The sequence below is a fragment of the Mytilus edulis genome, chromosome 9, assembly GCF_963676685.1.
Source record: "Mytilus edulis chromosome 9, xbMytEdul2.2, whole genome shotgun sequence".
NCBI classification, from domain to species: Eukaryota; Metazoa; Mollusca; class Bivalvia; order Mytilida; family Mytilidae; genus Mytilus; species Mytilus edulis.
The window spans coordinates 61,946,681-61,958,904 of NC_092352.1; the positions used below are offsets into that span (position 1 = coordinate 61,946,681).

Consider the following 12,224-nt stretch of genomic DNA (forward strand, 5'->3'; position numbering starts at 1 on the left):
ACAACGTCATTTCTGTGGCACCCGTTGTGTTGCTCATGTAATTACACACCCGGTCATAAGTTTAATTCCGTAGGTTTGCATTCGTGAAAAGTGGACGGAATTATAGTTACTACACCAGGAACATATCCGCTATGATATGTGATACCAATATTCCATGACGATCAACCAACTCGTAATGACGTTCGTTAAAATTTTAAAGGTATGATTTTAACTTCATTATTTGGAACTCTTGGTTTAACAGCTTCTATTAAGACAATCATGATAGGAAATACAAGCCCGAGGATATTATATCAGTTGGGAGATAAATACTCACTATGCAGGCGCTGGTTAAATGTTGCTACATAGAAATGGAAAGTTTACTATTGGGAAGCTGAATATTTGAATATCATAAAAAGTATATAATACTAAAAAGGCATTTTATTCAACTTTTCAATTCAATTATCATCAAGCTTATATGTCTGTAGTCTTCGACTTAGCTGCCTGCAAAATAAGAAGAAGAGAGAAATCATACATTTTCCAATTTATCAGATTATGATATCTGTCATCATTATAAAATAATTATTTTTAGCTGAAAAACTCAATTGATACCATTTTAGTTTTTTTTTAAATACATGCCGCCGAGGTTTGTTTGATATGGCGAATTTTGATTATACGATAGGATTAATTAAAAGTATTTTGAAATGATATGAACCAAATTAAGGGATTTGTACCGTTTCCTTTATCAAATATGTTCCTTATATCGGTAAATACTTTAAATAATCCTTGATTGAAGACTGGGTTGTCTTTATCTGGTTTTACTCTTTTTTAATCTTATTACTGCTTTTTTTAGTCAATCCGCTGTCGTATTGATAATATATTTCAGATTTTACGTTTTGATTTTATGATTAAAGTTAAATATAGCATCAGATCGACTCCCTTTTCCAAGGTTTTAAAGTAATGTCATGATTTATAATAATTTCACTCTTTGAGTGTGCGAGTTGCATATCACCATTAACCTCGAGCTATGTGCATATGTGTGTAACAATGTAATATTTGTGAAAAAAGATAATTAAACAACATTTACAGAAGTTTCTTTCACATATCCAGTGGTACTTGTTATAACATGGTGCGTCATACCACGAAACTGCGTACCCTGCACAATCCTCATTGCCACCATGGTTGTCCGGTTGTCCGCTGCTCCATGCCGTAAATTTTGCCTTTTCCTGATCATACGACCACCTGTATTGTCCCTCGTGAAGGTCGGTCAGACCAATCCAGTATTGGGCTCCTGAAAGGTTCAAATCCAAATATTAATAGATTATGAATCATAAATACTATATTTGAATTCTTTTGAATTAAAGTGAATTTCATTTAAGCGCTAGTTAACTACTTACGCGAAAAGAATCATTGTCATGTCAATATTAATTTGAATTTTCTATATTTACGCGTAAAGAAAGTTAGAAAAAAATTCTGAATAGAAATCGTTAGAAGGTTTGAAAACATCTATTTTTGAGAACAAATGCATTTGCAAAGAGTTTGTTTTATAGTATAAATGTTTCAAAACATGTGAGTACTTAGACCGTACCTGTAATATTTTAACTATTTAAAAAGTTCCGCTAATTTGATCTGTAAATTCCCTGTATTTAGCATGTCAGTTATACATAAATTGAATTATGTTCACTAAAATTGAAGTTATCGGAAGTAAACATATTGTCGGTAGACAATTATTTTTCTAATATCATTTAGAACTATAGAAAAAATGCAAATGAAAAGGAACATGAATGAACAAAGCATGTACAAATGATGACGTTCCTTGTGGAAGCAAGTGTCACCTTTGGCGAGGGTACCAACATAGGATTCAAAATATTCTTTTTTTTATGTGGTAGGGTATACAGTCTTCTAACTGATCCTTTTATCCATAAACCGAACTCCTTCTTGTACAAAAACGTTCAAAAACCAGGTTAATTGCATTTTGGATTATTTATATAATTTATTTTCTGTTTATGTTCCAGATCATACAAGTAATTTAACCGCACGCGTATGGTCTGACCGTACGAGTATACAGTCCAAATACTTTCTACTTTTTATGTTGTGTCATGTGTTCTTTTTTTGTCTGTTTTTCATTTTCATTTTTAGCCAGGCGTTGTCAGTTTATTTTCGATTTTTTAGTTTGAGTGTCTCTCTTGTATCTTTCGTCCCTCTTTTATACGTTAGTTTTATTTTACTTTTCAACTAATAATGTTGATTGATAACAGACCTTGAACATAACTATCTATCTTTAATTGTATGAACACTCACCCTTACTAAACTGTGTTTTTAACCATACATTTTCTGATGAGTCGTCAATTTTGACAAGATATCCACCTATTTGACGACATTTTTTCTGCAGTAAAACAAAGAATGTTACTTCCAAAAAATAAAACAACGCAACATCTCCAATCATATTGAAGAAGATAAAACACAGGATAATACTATAATTCAAATTTAAAACATGACTTTAAAACTGTTTTAGAAGGTATCACTTTGAGTAGCATTATGTCAATCTTTTCTAAATGCAGACTTCAGAATTTGCTTCAATACTTTTGCTTGAATTATGCATCCTTTGTTTCGACGTGCACGTAAAGACTGAACATGTTTATGTTTCCTTTGTTCTGTCAATGCGCATAAATCAAGTCAAACACGATATATACAATAAATAATGTAGCTTTCTCCTGCATTAACGTCGGTCCTACTGAAATGCATAAATTTATCGATCAATTCAACTTTACCCTTATTGACTACAGAAGGAAAATGAAATGTTAGTAACTTATACTTAAGAGAAATCATTATACTACATGTACCTTTACCGAGCAATTCAACCTTACCCTTTTTGATTACGGAATGAAAATGAAGTGTTAGTAAATTACATTTAAAAGATTCACAAAAGCTCAACCATTATCTTACAAATGTACCTCTGCGGTGAACCAAGTTTCAGCATCTCCTCCAAGATAATAACAATGATCTTTGTAGGTTGTCCATGCTTTCTCTGTCAATTTATAAACAAACAATATATCTTATAAACTATTTTCATGTTCTTGTACATCGTTATTCCAAACTTTAATGTCAAACAAAGATATACTGGCTGTAATTCATTAAGTTAATTTAAACTGGATCTTGCCACTTATTTATATTCTTAGTAACGTAACAGCAGTTATCGGATTTGTTATTTTCTTTTAACTTAAATGATCTAGTGAAACACGTTTATATCATGTATAATTGATTGTTGGTACAAAGAGATTGCATAAGTATGACATTCTTCTATATACATCATGTATTCCATTTCACGAAATTCAACATAAAAACTCAAAACAACACAGGGCGGTGAATGGAGTAGAAATGACAAAAATATTAGTAATTACTAGTAATTCCAATTAGAATATTTTTATGAACATTCAAATAATCTACTTGCAACTGATTACATTCGTGTAATCGTGGTAATAATTCACAAACCCTTCTTTTAGAGACTTGGATTTGAAAAAAATTTTGTGATTGTATAATATGTAAATCTTAAAATATTTCATTTGAATTGAAAACTGGACTTGTTACTTTTTACTACCAGATATGAGAACAAATGCATAAAAGTTGCATTGGTAAGAATAAAAAAATACGTGTAGCTAGCTATATAAACAGTTTTTATCCACTATTTTCTACATTAGAAAATGCCTGTATCAAGTCAGGAATATGACAGTTGATGTCCATTCGTTTGATTTGTTTGGGCTTTTTATTTCGCCATTTGAATGTTCCTCCGAGTTCAGTATTTCTGTAATATTACGTTTTGCTTTTGATACCTTAATTACTGTTAAACTTACTTTAAATGCATTTTCAAGACGAAAACATGTTAATTGGAAGTCGTACTAAACCGACCCGTTGAAATGGAATTTTAATGTTCTCGTGCAATCGGCCAGAAAAATGTCACTATGGCAAGACACATATTACTGACCCCGGGCCGACAAGTCTTTGGTAAACTCATAAATGCCACGTTCTTCCAAAAATATGCAAAATAACATTTATTGTAAATAAAAGATTTTTTGGCTGGAATTTCCGATAATATTGATTTTATTAATGCCATGTGTGTAGAAGGCATTTCTTTGTTTAAGTATATCAACATGAGGTCAAGGACTACATCATGTTCAATGCATGATCATCTAATTACATTATCTGATTGGTCAGTTCTTAAAATCGGTAATTAATATCAAATTTCTACATGTGCTTGGACATGCGGTCATTCGCCTTTGTTTTGGGAGAAAGAAAAGATCGTTTTGAATTTATCTGAAAAACCGAATAAACTGTAGAAAGGCATTCATCGAAGAATCCACAGATTAGAAGGTAAAAGCGAACCTTAACTATTATTTTATATATTTTTAATAACTTAATTTTTAATTTATTATTATTTATTTTTGAATTGTTTGTTGCTTTTGAACCATGGTCCGGCGTGCCTTAATTTTTGGTAATTCTTATATTCGTCGTTTAGAAACTTTTACTCATGAAAACTGTGATCGAGGTTGGTTAAATTTAGGTTTAGACGGAACCGACATCCAGGTGGAATTTTTTGGTTTGGGGGGAGGGACTCTTCGCCCCGGTAATAAATGTGTTCAAAAGCAACAATATATGCATATAATTGAAGAATATATGCCACATTCGGTTTTTCTTCAGGTTGGAGGCAACGATTTGTCCTCTGAAAATGAGCCCGTGAAAATAGCAAGAGATATCAGTGTTTTTGCCGATTACATAATAAATTGCTATCATGTTAACCACGTGGTTATTGGTCAACTTCTCCCGAGGTATTCCGAAAGACCGGAAGCTTATTATAACAACAAGGTTTACATTGTAAACAAAGAACTTAGTCATTTAGTAAAAGAAAGAGACAATGCGACTTTCTGGCATCATAGGGGGTTGTGGAAGAACACCCCAGATTTATTATTAAAAGATAAAGTTCATCTTAATGATGAAGGTATGGAAATATACGCTAGAAGTGTCCGTGCTGCTGTTGGTAGCCTTTCACGAACATTTAATGTCGAGCAAACATGCGTTGCAAATTACCGTTTGTTATAAACTTATTGTCCCTATTTGGACATATGAAGAAAAGAAGCATACACTATAATTATGTAGTTATCTATGAATTATTTGCATATTATTACTCCATCACCTTTTGTAACGATTTATAATCTAAATTATCTCTGAGTGGTTGTGCTTAGTATGCACGTGGTTGTGCTTATATGCATATGGTTGTGCTTATACGCACATGGTTGTGACACTGGTGACATGAAAGATGTCTTATTTGTAAATAATTATGGTTGGTTACATCATTTATATCAGAGTTATATAATATAATATGTCTCTTTTTATATTTAAATATTGATTATCCATAATCATGGTTTATATACTTTTATTTTAGTATATTATTAGGTTAATTATTTAATCAGAGAATAAATCATGTCTTTCCCTATAATGGTTGTGTCACAATAGGGATCGATTTTGGTACTATTAAAGAATTTTATTCATATTGGTTGGTTTTATAAAATTGGTTTTGGAGTAATAATTAGCATACATGTATCATAGTCAAACTTAACTTTTAACATGAGTACATTTTGCTAGATATATCATCATATCAACTATGTTAATTTTATTGACAAGCATTTTGGTTTAAAAATTATACTTATTTACATTTGTAGTAACATTCTTAAAGTTCTGTGATATACAGGATTTCTATTTTTATTTATTTTGTTTTTGTTTTATGTTTTTATAGCAAAATGCCAAAGCAGAAGAGCCGAACAAGAAGAAAGGCTGCTCCTCAAAGCATTGAAGAAGATGTTCCAAATTTAGTGGAGGAACAAAGTGAGATACCACCACTATACAGGCCACCAGTGCGGAGACGCAAGACCAGACGAGCTGTTCCTGAAACAATTACTGAACAGCCGTCAGTTCCAACAGCAAATGACATTGCTGATGCTTTATTCCGAAAGTTTGAAAGTTCCGGCGTGCAACTGGTAAAAGACAATACAGCAGTTCCAATTAATGACTTAACTGGTATGTTGTCGTCATCATCCACACAACCAGAAAATTCATCAAATAATGACTCTCAGGGACAAATGTTAGCTGTCTTCCAACCGCCATTGTCTTCAGATCCTAATATTAACACGTCTTCTGATGGTGAGCTGTTAAACTCTAACTCGTATGCCGAGAATCCTTATGCTTGTGACATGTTGAGACATTCTATACCTTTAGATTACCATGTCAGCAATAAGGTTAAATCTGATGTTTGGTGTGATAACTATGTAAATTTTGCTTTATTATTACCTTCTAACATTGATGATACATGTAATGAATCAACATTATTTGAGAATTTGAATATAACAATTTCAAATAGGAAGTCTAACAAAGAGCTTTTGTCCATTCACCAATGGACAAATGCTTTTGACATATTTATGTCTATATATCTTGAAAAGAATTTGAGGTCGGCTAGAGCATTGATTAAATATGGTTTTAATGTACGGTCATTATGCAAGTCCTTGGGTTTCCAAGCCGCTAAAGTATATGATGAGAAATTTAGAAAGATAAGAAAAATTTTAGGGTTACAATGGGATCAAATCAATGATGAACTTTGGCGATCTGCTGCTTTATATGAAAGACAATCTGATTTTTCAGGTCAAAATAAGAAGTCGTATGCTAAAACCTCAAACTCAGCCCCAAATTCTTTTCAAAGGAGGGCCCAGCATCAGTATCAATTCCCAAATGGCTATTGCTGGGCCTTCTGTAAATCAGGGGAATGCACAGCAAAGTTTTGTAAACTCAAACACCAATGTGTACACTGCAGCAAGAAACACTGTACCCTTACATGTCCAGAGCAAAAAGGAAAACAGGCAAACTTTGTCAAAACTTCCAACACCAATAAAGGTTGAAAATTTGGAACATTTTTTAGTAGGTTATGAAACCCAGTTGAAAGATAAATTGATTCATGGTTTTTCTTTTGGATTTTCAATTAATTCTTGTTTTTCTACATCTCTTAATAAGAAGATTTTCCCTCCAAATCATAAAAGTGCAAGGGAAAATTATCATGTTGTGCAATCGAAACTGAATAAAGAGATTGAAGCAGGCAGAGTTAAGGGTCCATTTACAAAGCCCCCTTTCCCTCTTTTTGTATGCTCCCCTTTGGGTTTAGTTCCAAAAAAGGAACCCAATTCTTATCGATTAATACATGATTTGTCGTATCCTAAGGGTGACTCTGTAAACTCTGGTATTTCCCCAGAATTTTCGGCAGTACAATACCAAAACATTGAAACAGTCATAGATTTAGTCCAATCTTATGAATCAAACTGTCTAATGTCCAAAACCGATATTGAGCATGCATTTCGCTTAATTCCAATAGCTAAAAAAGATCATCATCTGTTAGGTTTTCATTGGGACAAACAGTTTTATTATGATGTATCCCTCCCCATGGGGGCTTCGTCCTCGTGTCAGCTATTTGAGGCTTTTTCTACAGCCCTCCACTGGATTTTAAATGCTAAATTTCAAATATATGGCGTATCACACCTGTTAGATGATTTTTTCTTTGTCGGAAAAGCTGGCTCAAATGAATGTTATAGTGCATTACAAACTTTTCTTTGTCTTGCTGATAAATTGGGGGTACCCATCAAATCAGAAAAAACACAACTCCCTACTACTTGCATTACTATCTACGGTATTGAAATTGATTCTACTCAGATGGTAGCTCGATTACCTATGGAGAAAATAGAAAAAATTTTGCAATTATTAAGTAAATACAAATGTAAACGCAGTACCTCACTCAGAGAATTGCAATCCTTATTGGGTCTTTTAAATTTTGCATGTGGAGTTATCATACCTGGGAGAGCCTTTTTACGTAGGCTTTTTGATCTGACTATAGGTCATACATCTCCTCATTATAGAATCAATCTGAATTCTGATGCAAGATTAGATCTTAAGTTATGGTACAGTTTTATTGAAAATTACAATGGTAAATCTTGTTTTTTATTCAAAGAATGGGTTTCATCAGATTTTTTAAAACTGTTTTCTGATGCTGCAGGTACTTATGGTGGTTTTGCTGCAGTTTTTGGCAGCAAATGGTTTTCAGGGAAATGGCCACCGGAGTTAATTGATTTACACATTACAGTGAAAGAACTTTTCCCGATTGTGTTAGCTATTGATATATGGGGCCCTCTATTAGCAAATCATAAAATACTGTTTTTAACAGATAATTCAGCTGTTGCTGAAATTATAAATAAGACATCATCTCGGGAAAAGAATATTATGAGACTGATCCGAAGATTAGTGTTAGCTGCATTAAAGTACAATATCTATTTTAGTGCCAAACATATTCCTGGGAAAACAAACGTTATTTGTGACTTGTTGTCTCGTTTTTCATTTCAGGAAGCTCATCAGATTGCTCCTTGGTTAAGTCCAACTCCTGTGGCCATTCCACCTCAATTTTTGCATCTATGACTGATAAGCTTGTTAGTGCATCATTATCTGCTGCTACTCAGTCGTCATATAATAGAATGCTAAGTGTGTATTCAAATTTTTGTCAGAAATATTTTCCAGGAGTTAATGTACTTCCATCTACTCATGTCATGGTTGCTCATTTTATTTCACATTTATTTATTAAAAATTATCAACCATCTACAATTGCGTCTTACATATCAGCCATCAGTTTTATGCATAAAATTAAGTTCTTACAGGATCCAACAGACACATTTTTTATTAAAAAAATGTTAAAAGGTACAAAACAGTTGAGACATTCTGTTGATACACGGCTGCCAATAACCTATGACATTCTTGTAAAATTGGTTAAGGCTTTACCAAAAGTAATAGTAGGCATTTATAATCAAGTTTTGTTAAAAGCTATGATGTCTACAGCTTATTTTTGTTTCTTAAGGATTGGAGAAATTGCAGTTAAAACTGAGTCTGAAATCTATAGAGTAATTCAAAGGGAAGATATACAGTTTGAAAGCGTAAATGGTCATGTGAGCAATATGACAATTACTATGAAGTTCTACAAACATAGTAATCTACAGAGTAAGACATTATCAATAGCTAGACGTCCTGAAAATTATTTATGTCCTGTTAAAGCTATTGAGGAATATCTAAGGTTACAAAATTGTCCACATGGTCCTTTATTTCGATTTAAATGTGGAAAACCTGTTTCGGGTTTTTATTTCAATTCTTCACTAAAAAGTTTGCTTAATTTCGTAGGATTAGACACTAATTTTTATAAAGGCCACAGTTTCCGAATTGGAGCTGCGACATCTGCAGCTGCCAGAGGTGTGCCGTTAGCCTTGATCCAAAGCATGGGTAGATGGAAGTCGAACGCTTTTCAACATTATATTCGACTTGATAATTTTCACACTTAGATTTATTATAATCTCAGTCGCTTATTAAGTACTTTGGTAGAGGTCAACATGGCTTGCTTTACCTTATTGTGATTTTTTGTATTTACTTTTAGAGAGGTCAACATGGTTTGCTCTGCAAATTTAAGTTTTTTTTTGTTTTTTTTTTGTTTTTTTTATTTCAGTCATTTACTATATGTAATGGTATTTATTTGGTTGGTAGAGGTCAACATGGCTTGCTTTACCTTTCCTTACAAGTTTAATTATCAATGATTATTTTGTATACTTATATATCATTTCTTTTTTGTTTTGTTTTGTTTATAATATGTGTTATTATTTTTGTAGAGGTCAACATGGTTTGCTCTACACTTTTACTGAAATGCTAAAGTTAAAAAGAGTATATTTTATTCAATTTTGGGTGTTTTTTATTGAGGTCAACATGGCTTGCTCAATTTTCTAATTCTGGAGTTCCTAAGTTGAATACAGAGTCCTCGGTTGGGGATCCCTCTTGGGATTTGTGGCACTTTTTCAACCCCACCTTTGCTTATTAAAGTCATTGTCATTTATGCAGTACTATTATAATTGTTAAGATGTAAGTTGCATTTTAAATGAATTTCTGAATAAATGACATTTTACTCAACTTGTATTTTATTAACAGCAAACATAGCTCAGACTCTTTGATCTTGGTCATTTATACAAGGTTTTCTCGTTGTTATCTGTGTCAAGGAACATTAGCTGACAAAATAACATTTATTGTAAATAAAAGATTTTTTGGCTGGAATTTCCGATAATATTGATTTTATTAATGCCATGTGTGTAGAAGGCATTTCTTTGTTTAAGTATATCAACATGAGGTCAAGGACTACATCATGTTCAATGCATGATCATCTAATTACATTATCTGATTGGTCAGTTCTTAAAATCGGTAATTAATATCAAATTTCTACATGTGCTTGGACATGCGGTCATTCGCCTTTGTTTTGGGAGAAAGAAAAGATCGTTTTGAATTTATCTGAAAACCCTCCCATTTCCCTCCCTTTTAAGTGTTATTATATAGGACATTTATTTTTTTCTTTAAACATGAATTAATTACAATATTCATGTATACTTGTTTATATAATTTGTATATACATACGTTGGTGAGTTAATTTTTCAACTCACTTTTATTTTTGTCATTTTTTTTTTATGTTTATTTTGTTACGGTGTGGCACTTTTTCAACCCCACCTTTGCTTATTAAAGTCATTGTCATTTATGCAGTACTATTATAATTGTTAAGATGTAAGTTGCATTTTAAATTAATTTCTGAATAAATGACATTTTACTCAACTTGTATTTTATTAACAGCAAACATAGCTCAGACTCTTTGATCTTGGTCATTTATACAAGGTTTTCTCGTTGTTATCTGTGTCAAGGAACATTAGCTGACAAAAATACTCATTTTAGATTTTTGTTTAACATCACCACTGATCGAAATAATTACCTCCCGCACTCGAGGCGAAAACGCCAATCTCTAGATCACTTCAGTACATTGGTTTACGTACATCTGAATGGTTAAATTGCAAAGGCTTCATTCAGTCTGTTGATTTTGATAGCCTCCTCATCATTTATCATCTTGGTTTACGATTAACTTTTTTGGTAAACATTCAATAGATAAGAAAATGTAAATATTGTTATATATACGATGCACCTCTATTCTTATTTGCTTTGAAACGCACGTTTGAATAAATATATAATTCCGAATCTAAAAGTTTTACAAAAAAATAGAAAAACCAAGAAAAATAAAATGAATTTGAAATTTCAAATGAGTTTTGACTGTAAAAGATATCTCCAAACTCAGATGATTGGATTCATAATTTAGACACCAAACATTCTTCTCTTTGGGAAAATGTTATGTAGGGCATGAAACCCGACAAATGGCCATACATTTACATGAACAGTAATTGTGGATATATCATTTTGTTTTGAATAAATCAGACAGACGACTGATTCGCGTTTCATCCATTAAAATAGTATTTCTATAGTAGTAGGATAATGTCTTTGCTCTAAGACAAGTTTTGATTTTTTTCTGAACTTGACGAAATTTTTAATTGACATGTACTTACTCTCTAGTTCTTTTTCTAGACCATCCAATGTCTTTTTAGTTTTCTCAAATATCTTCTTAGATTTGTCTGACAGACACGGCAAGCAACAAACATAAACTACCATTATGGTTAACAAAAATAACACAGTTAACGCAGCCATTTTGTAGGTTCTAAAATAAAAAGTCAAACTTCTCGTTAAATAAAAAATGTTAAATAAATACGTTTGATTGATACAGCATTACAGCTAATTTCCTAATGCATGTAGAACAAAACTTTGGTTGGCTTGCTTGCTTTGTTTGTATAACTGTTAATTCAAGCTTTGTAAATAAGATTGACATCTTTAAACAATTTATATAGGCATAGTTTTACCAGTATATATCATATTTGAATTTAATTGGGTGTTATTCTAATGATTGTACAATATACAAATAAAGCAAGCAAGCTAACCAAAGTTTTGTTTTACATGCATTAGGAAATTAGCTGTAACCACTCATGTATGAAAGATTTAATACTTTGTTATCACTTGTATAAAATGAATCATTAAACCATGTATATTTTCCAAGTGGACAAGTTATTTTTGATTTTCATAACAGTTAAGGTATTGAGATTAATTTGCTCATATGTATTCAAATTACTTGACATTCATATGATGTAATGCAAGCAATGTTGGTCCAACCATCAAGTATAATATTCTAAAACAGTTCTTAGTGAAATGATAATCATATGAACATCTAACAAGATAATTTATGAAATGTCTGGTAAGAAAAAAGATGAAACAGCTTT

At 32.0% G+C, this 12,224-nt stretch overlaps 2 protein-coding genes across 3 annotated transcripts; one reads left to right on the forward strand and one right to left on the reverse strand.

Moving 5' to 3' along the window:
• Positions 1-411: 411 nt before the first annotated feature.
• LOC139490388 (perlucin-like protein) lies at positions 412-11,607 on the reverse strand. The gene is made up of 5 exons (XM_071277198.1): positions 11,463-11,607; positions 2,931-3,004; positions 2,278-2,362; positions 1,064-1,267; positions 412-480 (listed from the first exon to the last, which is right to left on the reverse strand). The coding sequence occupies exons 1-5, from the start codon at positions 11,599-11,601 to the stop codon at positions 473-475; spliced, it is 510 nt and encodes a 169-aa protein (XP_071133299.1). The 5' UTR covers positions 11,602-11,607; the 3' UTR covers positions 412-472.
• Positions 4,021-10,484, forward strand: LOC139488749 (integrase/recombinase xerD homolog). 2 transcript variants are annotated; one of them, XM_071274578.1, is made up of 2 exons: positions 4,021-4,969; positions 5,765-10,484. In XM_071274578.1, the coding sequence occupies exon 2, from the start codon at positions 8,472-8,474 to the stop codon at positions 9,381-9,383; it is 912 nt and encodes a 303-aa protein (XP_071130679.1). In that variant the 5' UTR covers positions 4,021-4,969; positions 5,765-8,471; the 3' UTR covers positions 9,384-10,484. The 2 variants fall into 2 exon arrangements, with proteins under 2 accessions (XP_071130679.1, XP_071130678.1); XM_071274577.1 differs by having other exon boundaries at positions 5,765-8,466.
• Positions 11,608-12,224: the final 617 nt, after the last annotated feature.